The sequence below is a fragment of the Gracilinanus agilis genome, chromosome 5 (genome assembly GCF_016433145.1).
Source record: "Gracilinanus agilis isolate LMUSP501 chromosome 5, AgileGrace, whole genome shotgun sequence".
Taxonomy (NCBI): domain Eukaryota; kingdom Metazoa; phylum Chordata; class Mammalia; order Didelphimorphia; family Didelphidae; genus Gracilinanus; species Gracilinanus agilis.
The window spans coordinates 215,077,896-215,096,727 of NC_058134.1; the positions used below are offsets into that span (position 1 = coordinate 215,077,896).

General features: G+C 47.3%; 1 protein-coding gene across 1 annotated transcript in view; it reads right to left on the reverse strand.

The window, feature by feature from the left end:
- CACNA1I (calcium voltage-gated channel subunit alpha1 I) overlaps nt 1–18,832 on the reverse strand; it is a 170,538-nt gene that overhangs the window by 82,719 nt on the left and 68,987 nt on the right. The window contains exons 5-8 of the mRNA XM_044679111.1: nt 15,613–15,772; nt 8,192–8,507; nt 6,846–6,938; nt 4,926–5,037 (exon numbers count right to left, since the gene is read on the reverse strand). Of these exons, the coding sequence (XP_044535046.1) occupies nt 4,926–5,037; nt 6,846–6,938; nt 8,192–8,507; nt 15,613–15,772 (681 nt within the window). The remainder of the gene's footprint in view (nt 1–4,925; nt 5,038–6,845; nt 6,939–8,191; nt 8,508–15,612; nt 15,773–18,832) is intronic.

The following is an 18,832-nucleotide window of genomic DNA, read 5'->3' on the forward strand; positions in this document are numbered from 1 at the left end:
AAGGAAGGAAGGAAGGAAGGAAGGAAGGAAGGAAGGAAGGAAGGAAGGAAGGAAGGAAGGAAGGGAGAGAGGGAAGGAGGGAAGGAGGGATGGAGAGAGAGAGAGAGATGCATATACACAATGATATGAGACATAGTGACAAAGACAGGCACACAGAGGCACCAAAGGAGATAGTATAAAAGATAGATAAATAGATAGACAGGCATATATATACAAAGGCAGGAGATAACAAATGCAGGGAGGCAGACATGGAAAGAGGCAGAGGCAGAAAGAGAAAAATCAGGAGAGACAACCAAACATATATGCACAAAGATGAAGGGGGAAATGCCAAAATATGAAGACAGAGAGTGAGGGATATACAGAAGTCACACATACAAAATCAGACATAAAAATAGAGGCAGAGACCAAGGAGAATACAGTCAAGAGAGATGGAGACAGCCAGACATCCACACAAAGATGAAAAAGAGATAGATACAGAGACAGCAAGAAATAGACAATGGCACATGGTTTTGGAGAAAGATCATGAAGACAGAGAAAGAAAATCAAGTAGACACAGAGGCAGAGAGACACAGACAGAGATAGAAGATTGCTCAGGTTGGGTCCTGAAAGAAACACTCTTTCAGGGAGGGGCTGAAGATGAGGAGCCCTTGTCTTCCAGGGTTGGGACTGGGGAGGGGAGGATTCATTCAGAGTGGCTCTTGGGTGACAGCTCAGAGCCCAGCAGATGCAACCTTGGCATTATCAGTCCAACCTATTGTCCCTGTTCTCCCTCATCAATCTCAGGTAGGCAGGGTTGTATGAAGAGACACTAGTCTAAGGGACTCTGTCTGACCCTCCCCAAGAGGATGAGAAAAAAGGAGGGTCTTTACTCTTCTCTGACTTTCTCTCTGTCTCTATCTCTCTCCCTCTCCATCTTCCTCTCCCTCTTCCTCTCCTTGGCACTCTCCATCATCTTTCAGGCCTTCAGACAAAATCTCTAGGAAGGAGCAAGAGAAAAATCTCTGATGGAAGGAAACTTCCCCATGGCTTTCAATGGGGAAAAAGAGAGGGAGAGAAAAACCTGACAGAGACTAGGAAAACTTCCCCTTGGGCCTGGATGGATGACTTCTTGAGAGAGAAACAAATGTTAGGAGGAGGAAAGCCTTGGCTGAGGCAGAAAGAAATTCCCATTGGATCTCTCAATACCAAGAAAGAAATATCCTTTAGGCCAGTGATTCCCAAAGTGGGCGCTACCGCCCCCTGGTGGGTGCTGCAGCAATCCAGAAGGCAGTGATGGCCACAGGTGCATTTATCTTTCCTATTAATTGCTATTAAAATTTTTTAAAAATTAATTTCTAGGGGGCTAAGTAATATTTTTTCTGTAAAGGGGGTAGTAGGTCAAAAAAGTTTGGGAACCACTGCTTTAGGCCCCCAAATTCCTCCACTAGTATTAAAAGCCCTCTGATCTGACGTGTCCAAGACATTATCAATTTTAAGAGAATTAAAAATTCACCTACAAGCTCCACCATGCAAAGTGCTGGAGACAGGAAGAAAAATAGAATCCCTTGAACTAATACCCATCCTCCAGGAGCTTCCACTCTTTAAAGAGGATACATGTGAGCAGAGAAGTGAATAAAGATCATTTGTGGAGGAAAGAGCTCTGCCAACTTGAGGAGAAGGAAAGAAAGGGAGTCTTAGTTTTGTCTATGTAGTCCATGAAGGTGGGAAATTAGAAGGGCTGAGTTTAGATAGTCTTAGCAAGAGATTTTTACTGGAACAGAGTATGGGAAGCATTAAGAAATATTAGCGTAGGAGCCTCATTGGAAAGGGATGGGGCTTTGGAGTAGAGGCAATACACCCCTTATTTTATAAATGAGGGACCTGGGACCCAGATAGGTCGAGACCTGCACATGATTGCACAGCTAGTGAATGTCCTGAGGAAGTATTTGAACCTAGATCTTCTTGACCCCAAGAGCTATGGGCAGCTAGGTGGCTCAGTGGATAGAGAACCAGGTCTGGAGAGAGAAGTCCTGGGTCCAAATCTGGCCTCAAAAACTTCCTAACTGTGTGACTCTGAGCAAGTCACTTAACCCCAGTTGCCTAGCCCTTACCCTTCTTCTGCCTTGGAATGGATATTCATCATTGATTCTAAGACAGAAGGTAAGGTTTTTTGTTATTATTGTTGTTTTAAGGGGGGGAAAAGAACCAGAGAGTCATTTGTCTAAGATCATACAGATAGAAAGGTCCAAAGTTAATATTTGAAACCAAGACCTCAAATTCTAAACCTAGAGCGTTCTTGGCCATACTGTTCAGGGGCATAAAGCTAGCAACTTCCCAGCAGCTGATTTTAACCAGTTTGAAATTTCCCCTCATCTACCCCACCCTCATCCTTCACCTCCCCAACACACACCGGCTTCTCTGCCTTATCTCCCTTTAGGAATGACTTTTGGGGCCCACTTAGCTCCAACATCCTTAACTGATTTCTCCCGGGGGGCCCCCTCCTCCCCCTGGGCCCAGGTGCCTGAAGATCAGGGAGTCAATCCCAGCAAACTCTGTATTTCAAAGGAGGAAGCCCCTGCTTGCTGTCATTTGCATAAGCCTTTGAAAACCACCCAGGCCTGCTTAGGAGCTGGACAGAAAGCTGTTTTTCATCCCCTTCAAAGCAGACTTTAAATCCATTGCTTGCTGCCCTCCACCCCTTTCAATCAATCCAGCTTCTTCCCTCCCTTCTCCTCCCACCCTCTAAACTCACTCTGATGCTTCCCCTTTCTCCCTCTCCAGAAAGGGTGGAAATTGGTTTTCTGGAGGGGGTCCCACTGTCCTGGAGGATTCTGGGAAACTCTCCCTGATGCTATAGCCCAGCCCTTGACAACCATGGAGTGCATTGCTCCTGTCCCCCTCAACCCCCCATTGCTGGGCTGAGCCTCTTCTCTCTGCCTTCTCACAGAATGAGATAATCAAGAGATGCTCAGAGCTGACAGAAGCCATTCAGAGTAGCTGGTCCCGGCCCTTCATCTTACAGATGATGAAATAATAATAAAAATAATAAAATGTTTCATTTTAACAGCTCTTTCAGCATATTATTGCCTCTATTGAGCTAAAAAGTCCTGTGTGAATTCAGTCCAGTCTCTGGGAATCCACAAGTTTTTCCCTGAATCCCTCCCTCTTAGACTTAGACAACCCAGGAATCATGCCACATACTAGCTGAGTCACTTTAAATCTGCAGGCCTCAGTTTCCTCATCTGTTAAATGAGGCAGTTACACTAGACAGCCTCTAAAGTCCCTTCCAGGTCTAAATCTATGATTTTGCAAGCCGCTGGCCTGGCCTGGCATCTCTCTTCTCTGACCCTCCATATCTCAAAACCACCTAGTTTCTCTCCTTTGCTCCTGTCTCTAGAAAGCTATGGACCTTCTCCTTGCCAAGGCCAATCCTTCTGTCTGAGGTCTCGGGCATTCATCTGCCCTTCTCCAGGCTTTATAGCTACAAACTCTTCCCCCACTGCTTATGATCATACTCTGGTCTACTTGATCCCTAAAAGAAAGGCATCATTTGGCCCTCCTGTCTCCTCAAGCTGTCAGCCTATGGCCCTCCTCCCTTTCATTGCTAAGCTCCTAGAAAGCGTTATTCACTCTCCTTGCTTCCAATTCCTCACCCAACACTCCCTCATGTATCCCCTGAAGTCTGGCTTCCAGCCCCAGCCCTCTGCTCATCCCAAGGCTACCAGAATTCTCTTAAGTCCTCCATTGCATGGACTCTTCTTGGCCTTCATCCTTCAGGACCTCTCTGCAGCTTTGAATACCGTTCATCTAACTCCTTCTTCTTGGACACTCTCTCCTCCCTTGGTTTCTGTGCCTCTGGCCTCCTGTTTCTCCTCCTCCCTTTCTCTGTCTCCTTTGCCGTCTCCAACATGCATCACCTGCCTCCATTGCCAGCATGGGAGATGAGGGATGGGGAGGTTCATGAGGTGCCTTCTCGTCTTTCTCTACACTGCTTGCTAAATTTCATGGCTTCGGATATTGATTCTCCAGCTCCAGCCTGCATTTCTCCCTGATCTCCAGTCAGCCATGCCCTGTAGATATCTCAAACTGAGCCTGGCAAAACCTGAATTCATCATCTTTTGCCTTGAACCCTAGATGGATGTGAAGTCCCATTTCTCCACCCCACCACCATGGCCTGAAAGGTTCTGTCCCTTCCCTGGCCCTACTAGGACAGCTTTGGACAAGTTAATTCTAGCCACATTGAGGTGGGTAGACTGCTTAGCCTGAATGGAGGGGCGGTGGGGGGGGCAGTTCCCAGCATGGGGTTTTAGGGGGCTGCTCCTATTGGCAGATCCAATGAGAGGGGATCCTTGGGCTACCTACAATCCCTGGTCTTGTGGCCCCTGTCTCCTGTTCCCTAGGGTTCCTCTAGCTAAGCTGGTGGCCTTCTCTTAAACCAGTGATTCCCAAAGTGGGCGCCACCGCCCCCTGGTGGGTGCTGCAGCAATCCAGGGGAGCGGTGATGGCCACAGGTGCATTTATCTTTCCTATTAATTGCTATTAAAATTTTTAAAAATTAATTTCCAGGGGCACTAAGTAATATTTTTTCTGGAAAGGTAGGCCAAAAAGGTTTGGGAACCACTGCCTTAAACAAACCAAATGGCAGAGCCTATAGCTTTAGACATGGGCTGGCTTGTCTAATTCCTCTGTGAATCCCTTTTAGACCCAGCTGCAGGGCTTTGTACATATCTCTGGCTAAATTCACCCAGAGCCAGGCCCCTCTGGCTTCTTTGTTGGGGGGGGGATGGGAAGGGGAAGCAGTAAGTGACAGCTTTGTCCTGAGGGCTACCAAAGGAGGACAGCCCTGGACAGCAGTCTGTGTCCTGCCAGCCATCAGGAAGGAACAGTCTCAGAGCTGGCTCTGTGGGCTGCAGTGAGAGGACTAGCTGTCCTAGGGTAGGAATCACCTTGACATTTTCCAGCCTGTAGAGTCCCCAGGCCTCCAGGAAGGCTTGTCAACAAGGGATCAGCCAATTCCCAGGGACACAGAGTGAAAAGGGGGTAGCCTGTGGGCACACTCTAAGGGGTGTCAAAGGGGCCCTCAGGAATCACCATGCTGCTCTGAGCTCCCATGTCCCAGCTCCCAGAAGGTGGAACACCTCCTAGCAGAAAGCCCTGGGCCAGGCATTGGAAAATAGGGAATTAGATCCCAGCTCAGCCAGAGGCCTCACTCTGTGACCATGGGCAAGTCCCCGCAATGGACCTCATCTTCCCTATCTGTAAATGAGAAGATTATACAGTAGAAATAACAATAGATTGTAGTGGTAAGATATCTGGATAATTCTCTTGCTTGGCCTTGGACAGGTTATTTCATTCCAACTTCAAAGAATCACATAATTACAGATTTAGAAGCCATTGGGTCCATGCTCTGCATCTTAGAGGGGAAGAAATTGAGTTCCAGAGGGAAGGGAGCATTTTGTTCAAAGTCACACAGAAAGTGGAAGACCTCGGATTTGAACTCCAGACCTCAGACTCCAAATCCAGCCTTCTTCCATCTGTCAAGTGAGGGGGTTGGAATAGGAAGACCCCAAGATTCCTGCCAGCTCTAAAGTTACGGACCAGGTACTAAGAGGTATTGAAGGCCATGGGATTATTGCCCCAGAGCTGGCATTTGGTTCCATTTGGTTCAGATCCTGACTCTCCCACTTACAATGTGTATGATAGGTGTCAGGCCTGGCATTTCACTGGTTTGGGGAACTCCCAGGTGAGGAAAGTCCCTATACCAATGTCAATGAGCACCTTCTCTGACTTTCTTGTCATTCAGTCATCTCAGTTGTGTCCAACTCCTTGTGATCCCATTTGGGCTTTTCTTGGCAAAGATACTGGAGTGGTTTGCCATGTCCTTCTCCGGCTCATCTTATAGATGAGGAAACTGGGACAAATAGAGGTTTGTGACTTGCCCAGGATGATTCAGCTAGTAAAAGTCTGAAGCTGAATTTGAATTCAGGTCTTCTGATTCCAAGACCAGCACTCTATACACAGCAGCACCTAGTTAACTTTCAACTTAGATTCTTAGAAATTAGTCGTGTATTGGAAAGTGAATTGACTTGCTCGTGGCCACACAGCCAGGATGGCTCTATCTATTCCACCATTATGTCTTTAATAATAATAAAAGTTTGTATTCCTATAGCACTTTGAAGCTTGCTGAGTGATTGACGTCTACCTTCCCATTCGATCTTCCCAACAACCCAGTGGTTATCCAGGCCTTTTATTTCATCATCCAAACCCTCAGCCCTCCAAGAGAGCATAAGCTCCCTGAGAGCAAGGCTTCTTCCTGATCTGCTTAAGAAAGCAAATGGACTTGAATTTCTTCAGATCCTTTCCTCATCCCAAATCCTTGTCTTGTGTTCACCCATGCCCCCTGGCACTCTCCCTGATGAAGAGAGACAGAGAAGCTGAGACTCTCAGAGAGGCCCCCCTGAGTAAAGGCAAGGAGGGATGGGGAGAGGGGGAGAAGAGCCTTAGGGAGCAGGGTTGAGCTCTGCCCATCTGGAGCACAGGCCAATGGAGAACGGGAGCAGGAGAAATGATTCACGGCAAACTCAGCCCAGGATGAAAAATGGTAGCCACTGCCCAAAACAAGTCCTTCAATCACTGTCTGGTTGGCTGAGTTTTAAAATAATGCGTTGGACCTTCCTCTTTCTTGGTTTCTCTCTTCCTCTCAAAGTCAGCCTCTCCATTTTGGAAGGATGACCAACTGGCAAGACCCAATGTTTCCAGGATCTGGAACCCCCCCCCAAAGGACTCTGGGTTGGGAGCCCCTCACCCTGGGTCTGGCCTTGGGGCCCTGAAGCCCATGATCCCAGATCCCCCCATAAGACACTTACTATAATGAGCAGAATGAAGTAGATGAAGTTGTAGAAGGAATGGGCATCCATGACGTAGTACATAATTTCAACCCAGCCTTCCAGGGTGATCACCTGTGGAGGGAGGAAGAGAAGAAAGAGGGAGAAAGAAACAAAGGGAGGGAGTTGTTGGTGCCTTGTGCCCAGAGACTGGGATAGATCTGCTTTGCCACAGGCTCCATCCCAAAGAGTGAGCAGGTCAGCCTGGGCATGGTCCACTGATAGGATGGGTGCTCTAACCCTTCCCTATGGAAAATCTAGTTGCCCCCTCCCTGAAAAGTCTATTGACAACTGACAAGTAGCCAATGGGCACGGCTGCTTCCAGGTTATTGATTGTTATTCTGCTGCTCTGGCGAGCTTCCTGGGGCAAGCAGCTCAAACTTATTTCTTAGATGGCTACTTCATTTGAGTTGTCCTCAGACTGTAAGAACCTTGTGGTCAGGGCAATGTCTTTTCTTTAATAGGTACCTCAAGGACCCAAGAGAATTAGATTAGAACTAAGGTCACTGAGGCCAGAAAGGTCAGAGTTGGGAGGGCTACAGGGGATGTCAGCCCTGGGATAAACCTTAGAACAGAAAATGTCAGAGCTAGAAGAGGCCTTAGAGCCTGGAATGTTAGCTAATGGTTCATATTTCTCTTGGCTTTAACATTTTATAAAGCTCTTCTCTCCCATCAACCCTAATAAGGTGGGCAATCTAAGTATTATTACCATTTTAAAGATAAGGAAACTGAGACTCAGAGAGGTCAACTGATTTTCCCACGGTTCTCCATCTAGAAAGTAACAGAGGTGGCTCTGGGGTCCATATATTGGAACATGGTCATCATGTTCTCACCCTGCCTCCCCTGGAGGTGATATTTGGATGGTCCAAAGGAGACATCACAGACGTTGGCCCTATGTGGCCAAGCAATATATTATGGATCACTCAGACTTTGAGAGGACACCAGAGGAAGGGTCATAAGATCACAGATCTAAGCTTGGTAGAGACTTTATACCATCTTGTTCAATTCTCTTTTTTACACATGGGGAAACTAAGGACCCACCTGAAGTCACATAGGTGGTAAGTGGCAGAGCTGGACTCTGACTAGCTCTAAGCCTAGGTTCTCTTGCCCTCTACCAGGCTGGCACTATGAAGGGACACCCTAATGGGAGGAAGGGATGCACCCATGCTCTCCATCCATTTTTGCCCACTTCCCAGTCCTGCAGAGAGCCAACCCTGCTAGGGGCAAGCCATTGATTTGCTCCTTTGTGTAGCCCACTAAACATTGGGTCCTTCTTACAAGCTGTCCTGCTTCTGCACCATCCCCACCACTAAGGGTTGGGCCCTCACCTGGAATATGACAATCCAAGCATAGCCAATGTTGTCAAAGTTGATGGCGCCCTTGTGGGGGTTGGCATTGCCTGTGCGGCACACGTTATAGTACCGATTCCAATTGACACACATCCCACTGACGTTGAAGTCCTGGTGAGCCGCACTGTAGTAGGCAAAGTCGTCTTTGCTCAGGCAGCACTCGTGGCCTTGCTCCTTGAGGGGTGGGATCTCATGGCAGCCCATGATGCCATTGTCCCCTGACAGTGAACAGATGAAGGGCATCTCATCATCCTCTTCTGGCTGGTAGTAGGGAGGCAGGTTAACATCTCCTTGTCTGACAAAGGAAGAGGGAGGAAAAGTGGAGTCAGCTCCAAGCCTGATGCTTAACTGGAAACACAGAAGGGGAGGATTGAACCAGAATGCTCTGCCCACCAATAGGCTCACCCAGCCCCACCCAGGGAATCAGGAAAATTCTTATAAAGCCAGGATGCTGGGAGAGACTCAACCATTCATTCATTCATTTATTCATTTGCTCATCCATTCCTTTGTTCTTTCATTTGCCTATTCATTCCTTTACTTGTTCATTTGCTTGCTAATTCATTCATCCATTCCTTCACTCCTTCACTAATTCATTCATTCATGAAACAAGTGCCTACTCTGATTGGTGCTAAGGAGATATCAAGTTTTGGTGCCTCTGTTCTCTTGGGACTCCTAGTCTGGAAGGATGGGAGGGATTAGACACAAACACAGGTGATGTTGATTTACAACATTCCATAAGTGTTGAAGAAAGAGGTGTGATACCAGAATATGTGAGGAGCCACAGGATGGGGGCTGCCTCCCCTCATGTAAAGTGCCCTCTCATCTTTTTTTTTATTTAATTGTGTGCTCAGGACCATTCTATTTTATTTTTTTAAACCCTTAACTTCTGTGAGTTGGCTCCTAGGTGGAAGAGTGGTAAGGGTAGGCAATGGGGGTCAAGTGACTTGCCCAGGGTCACACAGCTGGGAAGTGCCTGAGGCCAGATTTGAACCTAGGACCTCCTGTCTCTAAGCCTGACTCTCAATCCACTGAGCTACCCTAGGACCATTTTATTTTAAGAAGGAATTAGTCAAGCTGAGTCAAGGTAAATGGAATTTAGTGTAGTAATCATATAAAACTTATAACAAAATTATCTTCATCTATTATGTGTGTTTACTTTTTGGGGGGTTGGACATGTTATCAGAACAATGTATCAGAGCAATGTGGGGAATTCCCAGTGTGGACACTTTTTCCCATCAAAGCCAATCAGACCCTCCTCTGCTAGGTAGAGTCCCCAAGTGTAACAGGGGTCAGTGAGCATGTTTGGTTTTAAATAAATAACTATTTCAGTATAATTGTTTTTCTTTATAATCCTATGTATTTTGTGCATTTAAAAACATGATTCTGAGGAGTTCCCAGCCTTCACAAGACTGTCAAGGAGATCCAGTATAAACAAAAAGCTTAGTCCTCATCTTAAATGAAGCAATTTAGCCAAATTACAGATAGTAGGTGTAAGAGGTAAAACTTGAACTCAGATCTTCACGACTCTGAGGCCAACTTTCTCCCCAGTATGCCACTAACACTATCTTTTGGATACTATATATATATGTATATAAATCCCTTACCTTCCATCTTGGAATCAATACTGTGTGATTGTACAATGGGGGGTAAGTGACTTGCCCAGGATTACATAGCTAGGAAGCTATATGAGGCCAGACTTGAACCCAGGACCTCCCATATCCAGGCCTGGCTCTATCCACTGTGCTAACAAGCTGCCCCCAGATGCTATTATTAATCCCAATTTTATAGGTAAATACATTGAAAGTCTTATAATGTATATATTAAGTATATTAGTAGTAGAAATTATGATATAATAAATGCAAGCTAAGGAGCAGAAATGTCAGGATCAGGTCATTAGGATCAAGCTAGCTAGCTCTACCCACTGCACTATATTGTCTTTCACACAATAATACGTTCTCGTGTGTGTGTGTGTGTGTGTGTGTGTGTGTGTGTGTGTACATGTATCATTGCATATGAATCAGGTAGCCCAGTGGAGAGAGTGTAGAACTTGGAGTCTGGAAGGTGAGTCCATTTAACTTTGATATTTATTAACTGTTCAGCTCTGGGAAAGTCACTAGAACTCATTTCGCTTCAGTTTCCTCATCTGTAAAATGGGGGTGACAATAGACCCTCCCTCCTGGGGATGTTATAAGGATCTAATCCAATCTATCAATCAATTAACATTTGTTTAGTACATGTGACAGGCACTGTGCTAAGAGCTTTACAAATATTAACCTCACTTGATCATCACAACAACCTTGAGAAATGGGTGTTATTATTTTGTTTAAAAACCCTCGCCTTCCATCTTAGAATCAATACTGTGTATTGGTTCTGTAACAGAAGAGTGCTAAATGGCCTATGGAAGCTCATGCTTTCAGGCAGTCTTCTTTCTGCACAGTGAAGACCCCACCTGCTTTGTAGGCTTTAAGTGGGGCCCACCTGCACCTGGACCCTTGGGAGGTGGGGTCCTGGGGAAGAGGAAGACACTCTCTGCCTGGGCAAGCTTATGGTTTCTGGGAGGTGAGGGTGAAGACATCAACCAACAAGCTATACGTGCACAGTGGAAACAGGGATAGCTGCAGGTAGACAGAGACAGGTGAGCTGCGGGCCTGTGAAGGAGCCCCTGAGCTGTGAGCTCCCCTTCTGTGCTTCCCAAGAGGCTGCTCTCCTCCAAATTACCTCCCTTTCTGGGCCGCTGCCCACTCTGTGCAGCCCAGGGCCCTCTGCGTATCCAAAGCCCCCCACATTGGACCCCCAGCCAGACCTGCCCCCACTATGTGCATCCCAAAGTCCTCTCCCTCCTCTGCTTAAAAAGAAACAAAACAATCTACTCACTCAGAGCCTAGAGCTAATTAGCTGTTTAGAGAAAGCAATCCCATTAAACTCCAAAAAAGGCTCAGGCTTGAAGTGAAGAAGATCTGGGTTTGAATGCTGCCCCTGCCCCCATCTGACTGATCCCCACAGGTCTGTCATTGAACATTTCCAAGCCTCTGCAACAAATCTGTACACCTCCCCCCCAAGTTCATAAGGGTGTGCGAACCTTAGAGTCAGAGCGCTCTCCCTCTCTCTCTGTCTCTCTCTCCTCTCCTCTCCCTGCCTCCCCCCATCTCTCTCTGTCCCTGTTTATCTCTGTCTCTCTCTGTCTCTGTCTGTCTCTGTCTCTACTGCCTCTTGCTCTCCCAACCCTGACAGTTCCCTCTAGAGATTCCTGGGGGCCTTCTCTTCCCATCCCTCTGCCAGCCAACCTTCCCTGGTCCTCCCTCTCACTCCCTTTTCGCCGGCTCTTGGGATCCCAGAATCTCTGCTGCTTGGTGCCTGGGGAAAGACACTTGTCAAGATTGCTCTGTTCTGGCCTTTCCCAGGATGAACAGGAGCTGCTGTTAGCAGGGATTGCAGGGAACAAAGAGACACACAAAGGGGGCTATAGTCATTTGACCAGATTTCTCACAGGAGCCAGGTAATCCTGGGACTCCACTAATAGATAATTAGTGTCCAGAATGAAGAGCATTGACTCTGGACTCAGAAAACCTGGGTTCCAATTTTGCCTCTGTGTGATCTTGGGCAAGTCACTTCATTTCTCTCTGTCTCTGTTTCTTCATCTGTAAAAATGAAGGGACTCAATCACATGGCCTGTGAGCTCCCTTCCATCTCTAGCTCACTGTGATCCTATAAAATGAGGGACTCCATCGCCCTTTAGCGTGGTCAGGCTATGCCTCACATTCTATGCCAACAATTATATGAGAAAAGTGAAGGACATTATTATCCTTTTGACCCAAAGATCTCTTTTTTTAAAAAAAAAACCCTTAACTTCTGTGTATTGGCTCCAAGGCAGAAAGAAGAGTGGTAAAGGTGGGCAATGGGGGTCAAGTGACTTGCCCAGGGTCACACAGCTGGGAAGTGTCTGAGGCCGGATTTGAACCTAGGACCTCCCGTCTCTCGGCCTGGCTCTCCATCCACTGAGCTACCCAGCTGCTCACCCAATGATCTCTTGACTAAACATGTCCTCCAAGGAGGTCAAAGTCAGAAAGGACGGACTCACGTACACCAAAACATAAAGGAGAATACACTTTGTGGGAGCGGGATCCTCTAAAGAAAATGGGAGCCCAAAGTGAGTGTTCAAATTGTGATCTATGAATATGAAGGAAGGTGATCATGCCCCAAGAAATGAGGACCATGAAGATTTCTGAGACGTCTGGGGAGATCCGTATGAGCTGCTAAAGGCCCAAGAAGATGATTTACAGAGTGACCACAGTGACATGAACCAAAGGTAACCCTAATGGCAGGAGAATTTGGATGGAAAAAGCAATGAACGAGCTTGATTCCAGAGGAATGATGATAAAAACACATTTCCTTCCTCTTGGTAGAAAGGTGGTGAACTACAGGGACCACATACTCCATACATTGTCAGATGGGGAGCACTGGGCTAGGTGGCCTTTTAGATCTCTTCCGATTCGAGGATTGTACGAAGCTGCATTGCCTTGACTCTAAGCTACCAATGGGATTCCACAATCATGGCGGGCAGAGCAGTCGCTGTTTCTAGTGATGCACCACTGATGAACTCATCCACAAGGGCCCTGTCCATGGACCCTTTGGTTTTTCCTCTCTGGCTGGGCTAGTTTAATTGCTACCCTCTCATACACACACACTTCTCTGCTGCCCCAGAGCCTTCTGACGTGGCTCCAGAAAACATCTGGAAGTGGCGTTCGGCTCTGTTTCCTTTTAGAGAGGACGCCGACGAGACGACGCACATGCCAAGGAGGATGGAGGCAGAGCTGGCAGGCTCATCCGATTCTGAGGTGACATGAAGCTGTCAGGGACATATAAACACTCGGTGACAGAATCCGGATCTAAAAAGATCTTGACAGCCCAGAACAATGGCCAGATCTATTAATATAAAACACAATGCGGATGATTGTAAAGGCTTCTCCTTGGGTTATGAAAAAACCCAACGATGCTGCCAGTACAAGAGAGAAGAGATGTGACAAGGCGCCAGTTCATATAAAGAAGACCTCAGAGTGCGCGCCGACTGCAAACTCAATAGGCATCAGCCGTGAAATGTGACCGCCCAAACTGCTAATGTGGATTGAGGTCACCTTGACAGAACCATCATGTCCAGATCATGGTGGGTGATTTTCTGCTCTCCCCTACCCTAGCCAGACCTCATATGGAGGACTGGTTTTGGGAAACCAGAGAGCAACGAGGATGGTGAGAAGCCTGGCCACTAGAAGGTGCAACGGTGGATAGAGCACTCACTGGACCTGGACTCTAGAAGATTCAAATCTCATCCTGGGCACTTACTAGCTGTGTGTCCCTGGACAAATCTGCCTCAGTTTCCTCGGCTGTAAAATGGGAATCATGATAGCACCTACTCCCAGGGTTGTTGTGGAAAGCAAATCATATAATATTTATAAAGTACTTAGCACAGTGCACATAGCAGGTGCATATAAATACTTGTTCCCTCTCTCCCTCTGCCTCCCCCATGAGAATAGTTTGAAGGAATAACAGCGTTTTTGTCTAAAGAAGACTTTACAGAGCCCTGATTCATGTGTTTGAGGGCTGCTGGGTGGAAGAGAGATTAGCCTTTTTCTGCTTGGCCCCAGAAGACAGAACAAGGAACAAAGTTGCAGAGATGGATTACATTCCTGTATAAGAAGACATTTCTGAGCTATTGAACAAAACTATCTGTCTTGGGACGTGGTGAGTTTTCCATCAATGGTGGTCCTATGGTAGAAGCTGGCTGGCCAGGTTTGTTGTAAGTGAAATTTGTGGGTCAAGTATGAGATGAGCTCCGCGGAGATAGCAGCCAGAGGAATAAACTAGAAATTCTGGCTCCTGGGGCACATTTATTTAGATGGAAGAGGAAGCATCCAAGGTTTGGGACCACTTTTGTTCATGATTAAAGGTCAATGGGAGATGGAAATCCTGGGAACTGAGCTGGTTAAGGAACTGAGCGTCCAAGATGTTTGAAGAGTGTCACAGTTAGGATAAAATGAGCTGGTGGGCCACAGCTTCAAGGATCTGGACAGAATGAAGTGACCTTGAAAAAAAAGATAGGTGGATTCTGGGAGATGGTGGCCCAGGGAGAATCTGAAAGCAGCAGCAAGGACTGAGAAGTCTGCCAACTCCTCCTCCTAGCCCTAGCTGTCAGGAAATGTGGAAGAAGGGAGCAGTCATCCTTGAAGAGGGGGCCAAGAGCTGTCATGTCTTCAGGAGAAAGCTAGCCTGGATGGAAAGAACTGGAGAAAAAGAGAGCTGAGGTCAGAGATTTGGAGCCAAAATGAACTGCAGATGAGACCCTGTGAGGTCAAGGAACTTGTCCAAGGTCACATAAGTAATGGTGGTAGAACCAAGATTCAAATTCAGGTATCCTGACTCTTGATCCATTTAACTTTCCACTGCTCAGAGTATGTAGTGAAAAGGGAGGGCAGAGGAGACAGTGGCTGGAGAGAGATTGGAGTTTAATATGGAGAAGCAGATAATAGTGGCTAGTGTGACCACCTGGGCCACTTATCATCACCACAATCTCACACTGATACTTGAGGATTCAATGAGATAATATTTGTTATAGTGCTCAGCACAGCACCTGATGCATAGTAGGGACTTAAATGTTTCTTCCCTCCCTCCTTTCCTCCCTCCCTCCCTCCCTCCCTCCTTTCCTCCCTCCCTCCCTCCTTTCCTCCCTCCCTCCTTTCCTCCCTCCCTCCCTCCCTTCATCCCTCCCTCCTTTCCTCCCTCCCTCCTTTCTTCCCTCCCTCCCTCCCTCCTTCCCTCCTTTCCTCCCTCCCTCCCTCCCTCCTTTCCTCCCTCCTTCCTTCCTTCCTTCCTTCCTTCCTTCCTTCCTTCTCATGAGGAGAGGGGCCTCAGGAGAAGCAGCTCATTAGGAACACCTATAGTTGACTGTGTGTCTATTTGTTTCTGGAGGTTGTGTTTGTGTGTGTACATGCATATGGACTTATATGTAAGTATCTTTCCATTATTTATCAATGTCTATCTTGAAAGGCCCAGCATAGTACTTTGCTCACTGTCAGTGCTTAATAAATGTTGACTTTGGCTTGAATTGTGGCTGTTTATGTTTGGATGTTGTTCCTCTTACTATATTCCCAGCTCCATCTTTTCTAAACTTGGTGTCTCCCTTAGCCAAGCCAAAGCGCTCTCCACAGAGTAGGTGTAAATATGCGCTTATTGGTTTGCTGGTTCTGGTTTACAACCATCCTGGTGTGGCCCCTTTGGCTTCTGGATCCCTGAGGGGAAGCCACTGCCTGGGTGGAAGACTTGGCCTTCCAGCTTCTCCAATTGCCAAATGAGATGTTCCAAGGCCTGGAACATGGAAGTTGCCATCTAAGTGCTTCTCATTCACTCACATGGTGAAGTTCTCCTCCAGGAAGCAGCGGTTGCGAAGGAGGCCAGCCCACAGCTGCACACCGATGATGCCAAAGATGAAGAAGACAAAGAAACACAAGAGTAGCACGTTGCCCAACATGGGCAGGGTGTCCAGCAGCAAGTTCACAAGGATGCGCATACCTGCAGAGGAAAGGAAGGAGGGGGATGCAGGGCAGGAGGGAGGGAAAGAAGGGGGAGGAAGAGAGGGGACAAAGAAATAAGGAAAGAGGAAAGGAGGGAGGGGAGAGGGTAGCATCAGATGGAAACAAAGCCCAAGGCACAGGAATAAGGAATGAGAGCTCGTGTCATCTCCAGTGAGGTTGCTCCTCTTACGGCTCCCCGCTTCCGGCCAGATGGAGGGAGATTCATTTCAGTGGGTCTTCTGTCTCCCCTTCCCCCATCCTCCTCCTGAAAATCCCAGTGAGGATGACAGAAAACACTCTGAAATCACGCAGCATTTCAACCCAAGCTCTCTCTCTTCCAGCACCCAGGCCAAAGACGGGTAGCCCAGAAGGGCAGACTTGGCAGCGTGCTCCATTTTTACACCAGAACCCATTATCCAAGCAAGGTGGGAATGAGCCACCAGCTACTCCCTTATCACCTGAAATCACAAAGCTGGAAGGAACTAAGTCTAGTCTAACCCTCCACCTGTTGAGAAACAGGGACCCAGAGGGGCAAAGAATGATTTACCCACAATTATAAAGCTGGATAGGACTCAGAGACCATTGAGTCCAGTCTTCTCTTTGTAAAGAGTAAAGTGACTTGCCCAGGGTCAGACAGCTACTAAGTGCCTAACGATGAATTTGAACTCAGATCTTCCTGATTCCAGATCCAACATTCTATCCACCATACCACCCAGGAGCCTAGATACAAGCTGAGCTTTAGCCAAAATGTTCTCAGAGGGCAGAATCTACTGTTTGTACCGACCCTAGCTCGACCACAGGATGAGCTCTTCTCAATGGTGCTCAAGATGGTATTGGGGTAACAAATAGTGGGAGGGGGATGAGAAATGGGAGTCAGAGAGAAATGAGGGAGGAGGCTGGTGTCCTTGGCCAGAACACTGTTTGTTTGGGGGGCAGTGACGGCATCATTATTAACGAGGTTAATTATTTGGGATCTGGATCCTTGGCTCCAACTACCGAGTGCTTATGGATCAATAATTAATGCCCACCACCAACTTCTGCCCCTGAAACTAGGTCAGCCTCCTCCTGGGGAAGGGGGCGTAGCTTCTCTCCAGGCCCCAGAATGAGCCAGGAAGCTGGCCCAGATCTGAGTTTAGACTCTCTGCTCCTCCTCCCCTCATCCCTCCATCCCTCCCCAACAGGGAAACCTTCACTGGGCTGAGGTTGGGGAGGGGGAAGACATTCAATGGAAACCGAGCAGAAAACTCTCTTCATGAGAATTCCCAAAGAACCAGAGCCACTGGCCCATACAGATTTCCTCTTAATCCCCAGTCTTGGCTTCCCCTCCTGGGCAAACCCCTCCCTCAAAGGAAAGGTTCCACTCTTTTCCCTCAATTAATTATACTTTCTCTTCTTCTCTGGGGATATGGAAATTCGGGAAGAAGATAATGAAATTCTGGAAGACCTCTTCTGACTCTTCCCTCATCCCCAAAGGATTCCCTCCCACTCCCCTCTCTAAAATTCTCCTTCTTGCCCCCCTTCCCTTGGTGCCCAGGGAATTCCAAGTCTTTTAGACAATCCATGGAGTCCAGACCGTAATTAGCTAATTAGAGATTTGTAACCAGTTCATTACTTCTGCTGCCAGGGAAAAGGGGAGCACTGGAATTAGGCGTCAGGGAAGACCCTGGAGGCCCCAGTTAATCCTCTTTTTTTATGACTCTGGTCAAGTAATTAGCCAAGTCAGGTTGGGCCTCTTACACTGTGTCACCAGTTCTCAGGGGGAACCAGGCTGGAACCCACAGATGGAAGGAAGAATAGCAGAAGAGTGAAAGAGAAAAGATGGAAAGAGAGAGAAAGGAAAGGAGGGGAGACAGTAAAAACCAGAGAGGAAAATCAAAAAGGAGACTGGAGAAGATGGGAGGGGCCCCAGTGCAGCATATCTATAGAGTGTGGTGGAGAGCGTACTGGGCGTGGAAGCATGGGTTCAAATCCCATGTCAGATGCTTGCCGACTGATGCTGGCAAATCATTTCTCTGAACTTTAATTTCTTCTTCTGTGAAATGGAGGTACTAATCCCCCATCCCATTTCTTGTGAGATAGTTTATAGGGTTGCTCCGCAAACTTCAAGGGCTGTATAAATCAGAGCTATTCTCTTAATTAAGGGGCAGCTGGGTGGTGCTATGGACAGAGTGCTGGGTCTGGAGTCAGGAAGACTCATCTTTCTGATTCAAATCCAGCCTCAGACACTTAATAGCTGTGTGACCCTGCGCAAGTCATTTCTTTATTATTTGTCTCAGTTTCCTCATCTGTAGAACTGGATAAGGAAACCACAGACCCCTCCAGTATCTTTGCCAAGAAAACCTCAAATGGGGTCATGAAGAGTCAGACATGATTGAAAATGACTAAACAACAACAAAAATTCTCTTCATTGGGTGTGGGGAATTTCCAGTCCAGGACACTCCCTTTACCAGGTCCCTCAGTTGGGGCACTGAGGGATTCTGATCTGGGCACCTCCCTTAACCTCTCAGGGAGGATGTGGCAGAGGTGACACTTGCAGAAGGTTCTCCCTGGGGTAGGAACCCAGTTGTTGCCTTTTTTATCTGCTCCTCCAACAGCTGCCTCCTAAGCCATTATGATGACATTTTTTAAAAAACCATCTGGATACTCCCTCACTTTCAAGGTCAAGGCCAAAAAGCAGAAGTAGACACTTGGAAGGGACCTTCTAATCCAGAGTTTATTTCTCTTTTCTGGGTCCACTTCCCCTTGGGCAGTCAGTCTGGGGATGCCCATGAGCGCTTGCTTCTCAAAGTCTTGTGCTTAAATGCATAAAGTAAATCCAGAGGGCCAAGATCTAGTGAAATCCCCCCAGTCAATTCTTTTTTTTTAGGTTCACAAGCTCCAGGTCCAAGCCTTTAACAGGCAGAGGGTTCAGGGGCTGGAAGAGATCTTGAAAATCGAAGGTGGAAACTAAGTCTCAGAGAGGGAAGGGACTTTGCCCAGTTCATCCAAACACGACATAACAAAGCCTGACCTCTTTCCATTGTTTTTCTGTCAAATCCAAGCCTCACCAGAAAAGGAA